The sequence below is a fragment of the Pipistrellus kuhlii genome, unplaced genomic scaffold, assembly GCF_014108245.1.
Source record: "Pipistrellus kuhlii isolate mPipKuh1 unplaced genomic scaffold, mPipKuh1.p scaffold_m20_p_11, whole genome shotgun sequence".
Classification (NCBI taxonomy): domain Eukaryota; kingdom Metazoa; phylum Chordata; class Mammalia; order Chiroptera; family Vespertilionidae; genus Pipistrellus; species Pipistrellus kuhlii.
In genome coordinates this window covers 41,651,744-41,666,611 of record NW_023425416.1, presented here as the reverse complement: position 1 = coordinate 41,666,611, position 14,868 = coordinate 41,651,744, and the positions used below count along the sequence as shown (strand labels likewise).

The window sequence follows — 14,868 nt, the reverse complement described above, 5'->3', positions numbered from 1 at the left end:
GAGATCCCATCTCGTCCTCCGTTCCCCTCCATCCTCCGTTCCCCTCAGGAAGACCCGAGGCCTGGGCGCCCAGCCAGCGCGGGGCTCGGAGCCAGGCTGCTGATGCCAGGGGTTGCTAAGGACCCCGGTGAGGAATGCCAGCGAGTGAGCAGCGGGCGAGGGAACCCCGGAGCCAAGCTGGTGACAAAGAAGGCGAGCATGTGGCAGGCGGCGGTCAGGGGGAGGCTGTCCGGAGGGCGGCATGCCTGGGCTGGCCCGCCAGGCAGGTGGCAGGGGGAGGAAACAGATGGCTGTCCAGAGGCGCTGAGCAGGAAGTGCCAGCACTGACAGCAGAGACCAGGGCTGGGAGGAAGGGAGCAGCAGGGCCTTCCCTGACACAGGAATTTAAATAAACACTCTGACCCCCACAGGGAGTGCCCCCCATGAGATCCACAACGGCCCTGGAGGGTTTCTGGGATGCATGGCAATGCCAGAAAACCTGTGGGACTCTCTCACACCAACCCCTACACTCCACCCTGGCCCCACAGCCTGGGGGCCCCTTCAGCTGGTGTTTATGTCTCAGGACCACCTCCTCTGGGCAGTGGCTCCCAATCTGGGGGCAGGTGGTTATTTGGGGGGCTCTGGAGGGGAATTCTTGCCATTGGTTAAGAAATCCCCTAGCTGGTTTGGCTCAGCAGATAGAGCGTCAGCCTGCAGACCAAAGGGTCCCGGGTTCGATTCCTGTCAGGGGTTCGATTTTGGTGGCAGGCTCGTCTCCAGCCCCGGGCATGCAGGAGGCAACCAATCAATGTGTTCCTCTCACACCGCTGTTCCCCTTTGTCTTTCCCTCACTCTCCAAGGATCAATGGAAAAATATCCTCAGGTGAAGATTAACAACAACAACAACAACAACAAAACAAACAAACAAAATAAATCCACAGGCTCTGCAGCTGTGTATTCCTCTCATCCCTCCAGTGTATGCACAAGCTGTTGCCACCACTTAAAAGCAAGTGCCGCCGAAATCTGTTTGGCTCAATGGATAGAGCGTCGGCTCGGGGACCGAAGGGTCCCGGGTTCGATTCCGGTCAAGGGCATGTACCTTGGTTGCGGGCACATCCCCAGTAGGGGGTGTGCAAGAGGCAGCTGATCGATGACTCTCACCGATGTTTCTAACTCTCTCTCTCTCTCCCTTCCTCTCTATACAAAATAAAATATATTTTTAAAAGCAAGTGCCTTTAACAGCACTGCGGAATTTCCTAGCCTGTCCATGTCCCTGTTCCCTTTCCAAGTCATCGGACGCCAAACAGACTATGACGACTTAAAACATGATTTCTACCCCATTTGGCTCCTGGAAATGTCTGGCTGATAAAAGGACACGCATTAATTTCTAGATGTTAAAGGGTCGAGACCACTGCTGAATGCCATCCTGCTCGGAAGGGCGAGAAGCCCTCCGTGTCTCCCTCTGCGAAAGGTCACTGCCTTTTACGCTGTGGATTTTATGGATTTGTGCACGAGGACCTCTCTGCAGGAAAGTTCATTGCAGCCTTGTGTGGACGTGGACACAACTGGAAGCTCCTTGAGCCACAAAAAGGGGGGGGGGGAGGAGACTGGTCATGCACACCATGGTACATGCATGACTGGCTACAGTAGCGTAGTTAAAAAAAACAAATTGCAGCCCTGCCGCGGTGGCTTTGTGGTTGAGTGTCAACCTGTGAAATCAGGAGGTCCCGGTTTGATTCCCGGTCAGGGCACATGCCCGCGTTGTGGGCTTGGTCCCCCAGTGTGCGGCATGCAGGAGGCAGCCAATCAGTGATGCTCAACGTGGATGTTTCTGTCTCTCCCTCTCCCTTCCTCTCTGAAATCAATTAAAAAAAAAAAATATATATATATATATATATATATTCTTAAAAGTCATTGAAAAGGCTCTTTGGAGAACAGCTTCCTTTCTTTGTGTTGGGGCTCTCCTGGGCCACCACTATCAGAAAATGAGAAAAGTGAGAAAAAATAGGAAGTGAGTTTCTGTGTGAACATTGACACTTGACATGTCATTTCAGTGAATCCTTGTAATCCTGTCCCCATGATGGTCTAGAGAAGTGGTTCTCAACCTTTTTAATGCCGCGACCCTTTACTACAGTTCCTCATGTTGTGGTGACACCCAACTATAAAATTATTTTCATTGCTACTTATTATTTCCGATGGTCTTAGGCGACCCTGCTAGGTGACCCACAGGTTGAGAACCGCTAGCAGGGTCGCCTACGACTATCGGAAAACACAGATATTTACATTACGATTCATCAACAGTAGCAAAATTACAGTTATGAAGTAGCAACGAAAATAATTTTATGGTTGGGGGTCACCACAACATGAGGAACTAACTGTATTAAAGAGTCAGGGCATTAGGAAGGTTGAGAACCACGGGCCTAGTGCTTTGTGGTTTTCCTCTTTAGACTAGAGATGCAGTCACAATTGTGGGCTCTAAGGGACTGCTTTGCTGTTGTTAGCTGTATTTTTTGATCCTACTATTCTCAGCTGTATTTTTTGATCCTACTATTCTCAGTAATAGGCTAGGCATTACACACTGTATACCGTGTGTGTGTGTGTGTGTGTGTGTGTGTGTGTGTGTGTGTGCTATTGAGAATCCAGTGAAGTGACGTGTTTGACAAATGAGGAAACCGGCCAGAAGTTTGAGGTACCGAAGTCACACAGCTGTTGGCAGCAGAGGTGGGGACAACCCAAGCTTGACTGGCTCCTGTCCCCAGAAGACTGCAGCGTTATTGCTTATTAACGAATCTAGGGACATCAGAACCACAGTGAGATGCCACTCTGAATAGGGTGGTGGCAGTCAAAAAGACATACGACCAAGCGGCAGGAATGTGGAGGATGGGAAGCAATCAGAATCCCACACTGCCGGTGGGACCGTCCGGTAGATACAGCCACCGTGGCAAACCCTCTCGGCAATTAGGTCCTCAGACTGTGAAACAGAGAGTTGCCATATGATCCAGTAATTTCACTCCTAGGTATCATCTGCTTAGGAGGAATGAAAGCATGTCCACACACACAAAAAAATGTGTCCAGGGAGGTTCACGGCAGCATTATTCATAACAGCCAAAAGGCAGAAACAACGCGGATGTCTCTCACCTGGTGACTGGCTGAGTTAAATGTGGCATGGTCATACAACGGAATGTTACTCGGCAGAAAATGGAGTGAAGTGCTGACACGTGCTACCACATGAGCGATCCTTTTGGTAATGCTGTTCCCTCATCCTTCAGGCATCTCTTACTGGAAGAAGCCCTTCTTTATCCCCCAGGCAGGTCAGGCCCCCCGCCCCCCAACGCCCCCACTCCCACCCCTCTTCCTAGGGACTCCCCGTGGGCTTGGTAGCGCAGCCAAGGAGGCGGGAGAGGCTCGCCCTGCTGCAGCTGCGTTTGCCAGCCATGAGCCTGGCATCTGGCACCCAATGGTCAGCTGAGTGGCGCTCCCCCTGTGGGAGCGCACTGACCATCCGAGGGCAGCTCCTGCATCAAGTGTCTGCCCCCTGGTGGTCAATGTGCATCATAGCTACCATCCAGTGGTCTAGTCGCTTAGGCTTTTATATATAGAGATGTTTTCTTATGTCACTTAATGTTTGTCTGCAATTTGTTTTTATATGTGTGGTGTGTTTTTTATTGATTTCTGAGAGGAAGGGAGAGGGAGAGAGAGAGAGAAACATCAGTGATGAGAGAGAATCATTGATCAGCTACCTCCTGCATGCTTCCCACTGAGGATCGAACCCACAACCCAGGCATGTGCCCTGACCGGGAATCAAACTGGTATGGAACTGTGACCTTTTGGTTCCTAGGTCAACGCCCAACTGCTGAGCCACGCCAGCCGGGTGTCAATGATTTCTTAAGGTAACATGTTGACAGACCGAGATGAAACCCTTTAGAGCACATGTGTCAAACACAAGGCCCGCGGGCCAAATCCGTCCCGCCAGGCCTTGCAATGTGGCCCGCACCGCGCTGTCATCACTGCACTCCGCTGCGTTTCCATCACAATGACAGTTTATGACTGTTCAGTAAACCATTCGGCCCGCGATTTAGGCTGGATTTTAGATTTTGGCCCCTTCTCTGATTGAGTTCGACACCCCTACTTTAGAGGAAGTTTAGGACAGAAGGCTCAGCTCAGCCTCTTCAGGATACAAGTGAGACATCCATGGTCAAAACGAGACCCAGAGCATGCCCAAAGGGCGGAGCATTTTAGCTGTTTCTGCTCTCCCCCAACGTGAAACAGTGGTTATGCATTTTTCCAACCAAGAAGACAAGGGAACATCAAACACCTAAGCAGGTACCCCAGAAAAATAGGAGGAGGAGGAGGAGGAGGAAGAAGAGGAGGAGGAGGAGGAGGAGGAGGAGGAGGAGGAGGAGAATGGGGAGGAGTTAGGCAAGAGGCCAAGGAGACAGTCCTAGTCTCTCTGTGGTAATAGGACAGCTCTGCAAGGGCCAGTTCACTCCCCGGGGATCTGCTCCGACCAACCTGCAGCCTCGGGGAGTTCCCCAGGGAAGGAAGGAAGGCGAGGCAATCCCCAGGGCACGCTTTTGTGAGGGGCACACAGAGCAGCCACTCTCCAAGCCTTTGTTCTCTTCTTTGGACCGGACCCCATCAATGCCACCTGCAACCTGGCCCAAGGGCCACAGGCGAGAGCTACCGAGGGAGGAGCTTATTTAAAAAGAAAAAAAGAAATGAAATGGATATTTCCCTTCTCCCATGTTTTGTCCACCAGACTCCTATCAACCACAGCCTCTCCTCCCCGTTACCTCTGTCCATCACCCTCACAGACCAAGAGTCCACGGAGGCCTCTGACCCAACCTTTGTCCACCATCATTCGACACATGCATGCCTCCCAGGGCTCAGGTGAGCCTGTCCTTCCTCCCCCCCCCCCCCCCCATCTTTTAAGGATGGGAGGTAAACTGGTCCCCTTTGGTTGGCGGATCAGCTCTCTTAATCTGAACAACAACAACAAGCCATGCTCAAAATCAACACTACTTAGTACTTTTTGTTTGTTTGTTTGTTCGGTTTGGTTTGGTTTCTGCTCGTGGCGGCTAACCTGCCTCTACTTCCTAATTTTTGGCCCGCCAAGACAAGCCTTCTTAGAGGAAACGGAACTCGGCCCCCTTCCCTCCAGAGAAGGCCCCGGCAGGAAACGAGAGACCCCTCTCCACATCCCAGAGTAAGAGCTATGCACGCGGGGCAGCTCTCCCCCTGGGCTGGTCCCCCTGAGCGGGCCCGGCGCCCTTCCCCGGGCTCCTCTGCAAAACGACCAGCTCCCCCCCACCCCCCCATCACCGCTCTCGCTGCAAACATGACCATGGCTGGAGTCACCCACAGCCCAGCCCAGTTTCAAAACACAGCCCACGGGAAAGGGGTTGTAAGACAGAAACTTTTTTTTTTTTTTTTAAGAAGAAAAACATGGAAGCGAGAAAAGAGTGGAGAACAAGAGGGCAGGCTGGCCAGCATCCGCCCCGGGTGGAAGGCCCTTGCGCTGGCCACCCTCCCGGCCACCTTCGTCCTGCGTGGCTCCACAGGTGGTCCCCCCAAAATAAGCACGGACTCCTCAACAACAGGCCTTCCTCGTGGATCATCTGCCTTCCACGGTCCCCCCCTCCCCGCCCCGAGACCGGGGCCCTCCCTCTGGACGCGCGTGGGCAGGGGCCCAGGGGCCCGCTGCTCCCCCCAGCCCGCCGGGGCGCAGCGCGCACAGCGCGGCTGGAGGGAGGGAGGCGGAGGCCGGGGCCGCGGGGAGGTCGGGTTTCGCAGCTTCAGCGCCGCGGCCCGGGCGGCTCTTCCGCCTCCCTCTTCCCCCCTCCCCGCCCCGGACTCGGGTTCGAGCGGTGGCCGGCGGAGAGGAAGCCGCCAGGGAACTTCTGCCGGCGTTTCCAACAGGGGGCGGGAGGCCGCGCACAGGGGCGGCTGGAGCCACTGGGGACCTGGAGGGAGGTCCCAGGAAGCCGGGGCCCGGGGCGGGGGCTGCACAGGCTGCAAACTTTCCGGCTGGAAGGCTCCCTCCTCCCACCCGCCCGAGGCGCGATGCTCCTGCGCGTCCCCGTCGGCTCCAGGCTCCAGGCACCCGCCGCGCCCGTCCCGGGACTCGGACTCCTCCCTTCCTCCTTCCTCCCTCCCGGGGCCGCCCCGGGGACCCCGGCCCCGCGGCCCCGCCTCTTACCATCTGCGCCACCTTCAGCAGGGCGCCGTAGGTGCGGGGGTACACCGGGTCCACCAGCCCCTCCGAGGCGCCCGCGCCCGCGCCCGCCCGGGGCCCCGCCGCGCCCCCGCCGCTGCCGCCGCCGCTGCTGCACGTGGTGCGGACCAGCCCGGTTCCGTGCGACATCGCGCGGCCCTGCCCGCCGCCGGCCGCCTCCCCGGGCCGCCGCCGCGGGGCCAGATAAGGCGGGACCGGCCGGGGGCGGGGCGGGGCGGGGCCCGGGGGTGCGTCCCCGGGCCGTGGGAGGGCGGGGCCCGTCCAGCTGTGGCCGCCGGAGCCGGGGAGGGGCCCTGTGGTCCGTCCTAAGTGGGCAAGGCCGGCCCGTAGCTGGGACCCAGCTCCCTGGGATGGTGGGTGGGTGCAGATGTGTGCTAAGAGCACCGACTTCGTGGAAGTAGAACTTGCCAAACCTTTCGTGTGTGCAGCTCCGTTAACTTTTCTGTGTGTCTACTCCTGTGTAACTACCAGCCAGATTGACCAATAGAACATGCCGGTACCCCAAAAAAGTACCGTGGTGCTCTTTCTCGGTCTGCCTTCCTTCACAGCACACCCTTTTCTGCCAAGCCTCAGGGAACCAAGCTATTCTGCTTTTTTTGCAGTATAGTTTTGCCAGTTCAATGCCAACAGGAATCCCCAAGTTGGGGTTCAGTGAAAAAGGAAACTTTAAGGTTTAAAAAAAAAAAAAAAATATATATATATATATATATATATATATATATATATATATATATATATATATAATTGATTTTTTTACAGAGAGGAAGAGAGAGGGATAGAGAATTAGAAGCATCGATCAGCTGCCACTTGCACCCCCTCCCCCCACCAGAGACATGCCTGCAACCAAGGTATATGCCCTTGACCGGAATTGAACCTGGGACCTTCCTGATGCTCTATCCACAGCGAAAAAGGAAACTTGAATGGATGCAAACCGCTGAATGGGTGATACAGCTGGGTTGTGAGAGCAGCATGGCTGTGGGACAGCGCAGGGGTGTTACCGCTCAGTTATGAAGCAGCAAGGCTGGGAACAGCGAGGTTGTCAACACATGGCTTTTGGATGCCCTGAGGGGTGCTCTTGTTCTACCCCCCGCCCCCCTCAGGCGTTTCATCTTCAGTTTCAGCTCCAGCCAAGTCAACACCATCTCCAGCGGAAAGGGAAAGTGCCATCTCGGAGCCAGAAGGGAGCTGACGTATATGGACAGAAGTCCCAGTCTGAGGTCCCCAACTGGTCCATGCTGATGCACATCCCCCCAGTTTGGTCCAAAAGGCACTCACTGTCCTGACTGCTCAGAATGGAGCCCTCTGATTGGTTTGGTGAAGATGCTGATGGGGAAAACCTCAGGCCTATTGGCTGAAAAACAATTCTAGGAATTCTTCTTTTTCTTTTCTTCTTTAAAAGAATCTTTCCAAAAATCAGGACTTTTTTTTTAAAAAGCCGCAGGACAAGGAACAAATTGTTAAAAAATGGGACTGTCTCTCCAAAAGCGGGATGTCTGGTCACCTTCCAATATACTTGAAATAATACTCAATAATCTCATTTGTGCCTGGCTTCTTTCACTCAACACACAGCTTTTGAGACACATCCTGTTGTACCCAATAAAGTTGCGACGAGCCTTCTGGAAAGATATTTTTTTCAGTGGACATAGACTCTCCTTTCTTTGGGGTAAATACTGATGAGTAAATTTGCTGGGTCACAGGTTGAGCCTATGTTCACCTCCACTGGAAGCTATCAAACAGTTATCCAAGGAGCACATTATGTCGCACGCCTTCATTCTGAGTTATTTCTTAATAACCACACAAGATATGTGTGTTATCAGTGTTCTTTTTGAGCAGAGTGTCCCTGTGGCCAAACTTGTAACTTTATTTGGAGATAATATTAAAAAAAAAAAAATCTCCCTGATGAGATCACTGGATGCCAGACCTATGCTGTCATCAGAAGACTGTCGTCAGCGTGGCCGTCTTGGTAGCTCTAGAATGTGGAGCCTCTGTTTTGACAAGCCTCTCAAAGGATTCCCGTGAGTGCTCCAGTCTGAGAACCAGTCATGACAAAGTTTGAGACATTGTTAATTTTCATGACCAAAAAAAAAATTCTTTGATATCTGCCTTCTCTTTAGACAGCAGTCGTGGTGCCTGGTACAATCGTTTCTTTCTCTGTAAAAACAATGATCATGGCACCGAAGGGCTGCTGGGGCAATGGGAGAGATGCACAGGCATTCTGTAACATCCCCAGCCCTGTGCCCCAGGCATGCCGTTGGCATTGTGGGTCATCTTTCATGTAGATTTACATTTTCCTCCAGTACTTGTCTCGGGCGTCCAAACCCCACCATGGAGATGACAGGGAGTTTTTGTTGCCATGAAGGCTTCAGGAAAGCGGGAAAACCAAGCAGTGGGCCATTGCTACTCCGCCCGGTGGTGTTCATCCAATTCTCCAGTAACCTTCTGAGTCACTGATCCTCAACGTATGCTCCCCAGGACCAGAAGCACCTGGGAACTTGCAGCTCATGCAAATCCTTGGGTCCCACCCAGGCCCGATGAATCAGAAACTTCGGGCTTTAGGCTCAGCAGGGTGTTTTGGTAAGCTGTCCTCCCACCGCCCCTGTGATTCAGATGCATGCTGGAATCTGACAACCACTGTCATTTCCTGAGCCCCCTGGAGTTCACTTGGCTGGGCAGCTCTGGCTGCTGTTGGCCAAAGGGCCACCAGCCTAGATAGGAAAGGATCACTGGGGTTGGCCACTTGGTTAAGCTAATCACTTAAAAGCTTGAGCGAGGTGCTTGGCAGTACCAGGACCATGTACGAAGGCTCCATGGATTAGACCTCTAGACCAGTCAGCAAGCACAGTCCCACCAGCCATGGAGGGGAATGCCAGATGGCCCACAACCTGGCCAGCACTTGAGTATCGCAGTCTTTTCCATCTTAACCATTCTAGAGGGTGTGGCATAGCATCTCACTATAGTTTTAATTTGGAAAAAAGAAAAAGAAAAAGAAAAGCACCTTTGAATTACTTCTAAGCCCTTTCATTCTGTTCAGAGTTTAGCTTTGATCCTCTGATCGTCCATGTTCTTTGGCCAACTCACTTCCAGAGAGGGAAGCCACACTGTTCCAGAGTAACCACGTGTCTTTTAGACACAAGGTGGAGTTCTCATTCAGTCCAAATCCTTACAGGCCAGATGGTTTCACGTCCCTTCTTCACACTCAGGTCATGAAAACTTCTTTGAGAATTCATCCTTCCAGCTGCTTCTCTTTCTGGGGCCTTCCCAGGCTATCGCCAGCCGTAAGCAACAGCCAGCCTTAAGCAACAGCCTCAGCAAGAGGCTTGAGTCACCTCTCAAGTGGCCTCTCAAACGTTCCCTTTTCTACCCTTCTCCTGACAATGACCCTGGTGCTACAAGTCCATTTGTCCTGTCATTCCTGCCATCTGCCTGAGGCCCTTTGGTGGCTTACTATTGGGAAGAAAACCAGAACCAAGATCTTATGCCTTTGCTTGAAAGCCACTTGCCAGAGTGCTCTGGGTGTTGTTTAGGATACCCACTGTTGCAAGTAACAGACATTCGTTAACCCAAGTGCATATAATTAATTGCTCCTATCATTGCAAAGTCCAGAATGTGCCTGCACTCAGGGCTGAATGCTTTCAGTGGCTCCGGGACTTAATCATGGTGATGTTTCATCTCTTTTCCTTTGTCACCTCCATCCTACGACTGGCTCCCCCTTGTGGTTACAATATAGTTTTTGCCAACAACTTCCTGCCTACATCCTAGTAGGTCCTACAGAACTTCTTTTCCAGAACTCCAGAGCAAGTCTTGGGTTCAACATCCCATCCTTGAACCAATCGGTATGGCCAGGAGGTGGGATTCTTTAGGCAGAGCCCCATGGTCCATTCCTAGAGTCACATTGGAGTTAGCTTCCCCAAGAAGCTGGGTCTTATGTAGGTGGTGTTGATCCCCAATAAAAGAGGGTAGTTAGGTGACAGGAGGAGGGAGAAGAGAGGTGGGCAAGATAAAGTCTGCTCCGTTCTGGATGCTGTTATTCTGAGTATTCTATTTAAAAAAACTGCTTGTGACATGGTTACTCAAAACATACCTTCTAAGTGAAATGTCGCCTCGGTAAACAACTTGTTTGCCACTCGCTATTCATTACCTCTGTGTTTGCCAAGCACTTTCCCCCAAACCCTGCCTTCTTTTACATAGACGCCAAACACCTACATTTACGTACTCCCTAACAACAATCCGTAGTTGAATTTTGGCTGTTGTCCTAAGTCATCAACACTGGGACCTTTATCTGACCTTCCTTCACAGCTGTGGGCTTGCGATTCACCTTGGGCAGAACTTCGCCAGGAGAACTTACGTGAAACTCAGTTCACAAACGTTTCTCAGATTGCCACCTTTCAGTGTCTGTGTGGGAAACTAGCCTTACCGGCCCAGGTCATTTTTTTTTCTGTGAAAAATCATCTTTCAACAAAAATAATTGTCTAGGGCATTGGGCAGCAAAACTCATTAGTCAAAAGAGCCAAATATCAACAGGACAACGACTAAAATTTCTTTTGAGAGCCAAATATTTTTAAAAAAATTTTTAAAAATATATTTTTATTGATTTTTTACAGAGAGGAAGGGAGAGAGATAGTTAGAAACATCGATGAGAGAAAGACATCCATCAGCTGCTTCTTGCACACCCCCTACTGGGGATGTGCCCGCAACCAAGGTACATGCCCTTGACCGGAATCGAACCCAGGATCCTTCAGTCCACAGGCCGACACTCTATCCACTGAGCCAAACTGGTTTTGTCAAGAGCCAAATATTTTAAACTTCAACTTCTTCGAATGCCACTTCTTCAAAATAGACTCGCCCAGGCTGTGGTATTTTGTGGAAGAGCCACACTCAAGGGGCCAAACTCTTGAGCCACAGTTTGCCAACCACTAGGGGACAGAAATATAAACTAGGGGACAGAAATATAAACTCTGAGTGGATTTTTTCCTACCCAGGGCCGCATTTTCAGTTAGTTTTTTTTTAACTCTGTTCTTCGCAGAAATACTTTATGTATTTTAAATCTTTAGTGTGCTGATACCCTGAAGGGATTTCCCTAGGAAGGAAGCAATTTAAAAAATAGACAAAAAAATAATTGATGTTGAACATTTTTGTCTCTGGCTTCTCTTGTAGCTTTCAAATATTGTCTAAATATTTATCTTTGGGGGCTATGCGATGGAAATAGCAATGGAGAGGGATGAAGTGCCTAAAGCATTTCATTGATGGGCCATAAGTAGGTCAAGTACATTAAATAAAAAACCCCACCCAACTCCATCAGAGAAACAGTGCTGGTTTGAAAGGGCTGCTTGGTGCATGTAGACAGCTCTTTAGTACTTACTACCTCTATTTTCATGTTTTTTTTTTTAAACCCAGAAACTGATTCCTCTCATTATGCTGGTCGTGCCACATGTGGCTTGGTTTTTATTTTTTTCTTCTTTTTTAAGAGAAAAATTAATGCAAACCCAGTTAGAAACTAACAGCTTGGTCTGAACTAGAGCGACTCAGTCTGTTGTCCAAAAGGCCTCATTTAAAAAATTATTCTTTGAACAAAGTCGTATTCAAAAGAGGAAATAATAATTTCCTTTCAGTTAAAAATAAGTGCTGTTTTTTTGTTTTGTTTTGTTTTGTGTTTTGGTGAACTTTCAGGACAACACAAAGGGCCATGCTCCTTAAAAACCACAAATGAGGACAAGACAGCAAGTGACCCTGCCGGGACACAGGGAGTCATTGTTCTCCTGGATCAGGTGTGTCTGGTGCTACCGGTTCAAGAAAGAACTAGTGTTGTAGTCCATTTGGAAGACATTTCTAAGTGGTTTATGGAACTTTTTACTCCAGAAGTTGCAGGCAGGATCATAGAATCACACTCACATGGGGAGAAAGGGGAGGGGGAGGGGGAGGGGGAGAGAGAGAGAGAGAGAGAGAGAGAGAGAGAGAGAGAGAGACATAAAAGCAGACTTCTTTCTTTATGACTGTTTTCCAGAAACAGATCTTTGTAGGTTAGTTTTTCTGCCTTTTATGGAGACTTGACTGCAATGGTCCTATTATACAGACTTTGTAAATTAGTAATCCACACATGAAACCTATACGTTCATGTTGACTAATGTCACCCCAATAAAAATTTTAAAAATATACATTTTATTGATTTTTTTTACGGAGAGAAAGAGAGAGGGATAGTTAGAAACATCGATGAGAGAGAAACATCCATCAGCTGCCTTCTGCACACCTCCTACTGGGGATGTGCCCGCAACCCAGGTACACGCCCTTGACCTGAATGGAATCTGAGACCTTTCAGTTCGCAGGCCGATGCTCTATCCACTGAGCCAAACCAGTCAGGGCCTAATAAAAAATTTTAAAACATTAAGTACTTAAAAAGCACAGAGAAGATGAATATGCCTCTGTGTGAGAGATGAACAGAGCAGAGCACACACACTCTGATGAGTTATTTCTGCTTTCCTTGTGAAATGAATGAACCACAGGCTGTCCCGGCCATGACGGGGGACACAGCTCCAAAACGATCGCAGCCCCGGTCACCTATGGATCTGCGTCGCTAAAGCTCAACCGTCATGGCTGGCTCGATGTTGCACTCAGAGTGGCCTCCTGTGTCCCCAACACTAAGGTGACCAGACGTCCCGATTTTTAACCATTTGTCCCACGTTCCGCGGCATTTTAAAAAAGTCCCCATTTTTTAAATCCAAAATTTTTAAATTTAAATTTAAATTTTTTAAGTCCAAAAATCGGGACTGTTTTAACCAAAAGCGGGACGTCTGGTCACCTTACCCAACACCCACCCATCCCCACACATCCGTACCCTACCCCACCTCTCATGGGTGGTGCCCCCTGCCCATGACCTCTTTGGACCCACAGCTCAGGAACATTTTTCACTGGTTCCTCCAAAAGCCTGGGTGGGTGTTACTAGACACTGAAGAAATCCCACCTCTCCTCTCTAGGGGTCAGCGGGACCTGGATACGGGATTAGGATCAGGTTAAGTAGGAAGAGCAACACAGACAACAGACAACAGAAAGCAGCCCGGCTGGTGTCGCTCAGCGGCTGAGCATCGACCCAGGAACCAAGAGGTCGCCGCTCCAATTCCCGGCCAGGGCCCGTGCCCGGGTTGAGGGCTTGATCCTCAGGGTGGGGCGTGCAGGAGGCAGCCAATGAATGATCCTCGCTCATCATGGATGTTTCCATCTCCCTCTCCCTTCCTCCCTGTAATCAATTTTTTTTAAATATGTAAAAATAGCCGAAACCAGTTTGGCTCAGTGGATAGAGCGTTGGCTTGGGAACTGAAGGGTCCCGGGTTCGATTCTGGTCAAGGGCACGTACCTTGGTTGTGGGCATATCCCCAGTAGGGGGTGTGCAAGAGGCAGCTGGTCGATGACTCTCTCTCATCGATGTTTCTGACTCTCTCTCTCTCTCCCTTCCTCCTGTACAAAATCAATAAAATATATATTTAAAAAAATATATGTAAAAATAGCACAAACAGAAAGCAACAGCTCTGTTAACAGAGAGCAGAAGAGCAGAGGTCCCAGGGTCACGTCTGCAGAGCGGGAATGTGGCTGAAACCCGCTCCACTGTCATCCACTCCACTAACGTTTCTGTGGTTTTTTGTTTTTCACAAGCAGCTCGTGTTGAAAAATCACCCGAGATACACTTCGGCAGCAAGAGCCCTCCCGCCGAAGAGCACTTCCTCTCAGGGCACATCTGCCTTGTGGCGGACAATATCGAGCATCCACATGTGCTGGAGCCCCAGCCCGTTCGGCTCAGTGGATAGTGTCAGTCAGCCTGTGGACTGAAGGGTCCCAGGCTTGATCCCATTGTGGGGTGTGCAGGAGGCAGCCGATCAAGGATTCTCTCTTATCATTCATGTTTCTAGCTCTCTCTCCCCCTCTCCCTTTCTCTCCGAAATCAATAAAAATATATATATTAAAAAAGAAGAAAAATGCCGGAACCGGTTTGGCTCAGTGGATAGAGCGTCGACCTGCGGATTGAAGGGTTCCAGGTTCGATTCCGGTCAAGGGCATGTACCTTGGTTGCGGGCACATCCCCAGGGTGTGTGTGTTTGTGTGTGTGTGTGGGGGGTGGTGGTGCAGGAGGCAGCTAATCGATGTTTCTGTCTTATCGATGTTTCTAACTCTCTATCCCTCTCTCTTCCTCTCTGTGAAAAATCAATAAAATATGTTTTTAGAAGAAGAAGAGGAGGAGGAGGAGGAGAAGGAGGAGGAGGAGGAAAGCAGAAGTGCTGGAGATTGGAGGCGAGAGCTTCCAGTCTGCTATTTCCCACAAAATACGGTCCATGTGTCACTGGCCAGCAAGAGGACCTGAAGGTACATGTGAGTATTTATCCTTTTAATGGCTATGCGCTGATTTTTAATAGGTATCAGGAGCAAGAGTACCACTCACACATTACTCACTGGACTCAGCCGCACGCCCAGGCCAGTGTCTCCTTCGGTGCTCTCTGGGCCTGTGAGAGACACCAACGATCCCCAGAACTGGGGAGATGGCTCTCTCCTGCCCCCCCAGCCTAGCGGCCATGGACAAGTGTCTCCTAGCCATATCATACCTGGACAGCCCTGAGAGGATGGAGGAGAGCAGTCCACCTTTGTCTCCTTCCCCAAATCAACACAACATCATC

General features: G+C 50.6%; 1 protein-coding gene across 3 annotated transcripts in view; it reads right to left on the bottom strand.

The window, feature by feature from the left end:
- Positions 1-6,407, bottom strand: part of CMTM7 (CKLF like MARVEL transmembrane domain containing 7) — a 36,799-nt gene extending 30,392 nt beyond the window's left edge. For 2 of the 3 annotated variants that reach the window (XM_036431696.2, XM_036431697.2), the window contains exon 1: positions 6,179-6,403. In XM_036431696.2, coding sequence (XP_036287589.1) covers positions 6,179-6,343 — 165 coding nt within the window. In that variant the 5' untranslated portion in view covers positions 6,344-6,403. Of the gene's footprint in view, positions 1-6,178 lie in introns of all 3 variants that reach the window. The other variant, XM_036431698.2, reaches the window with a different exon arrangement.
- Positions 6,408-14,868: the final 8,461 nt, after the last annotated feature.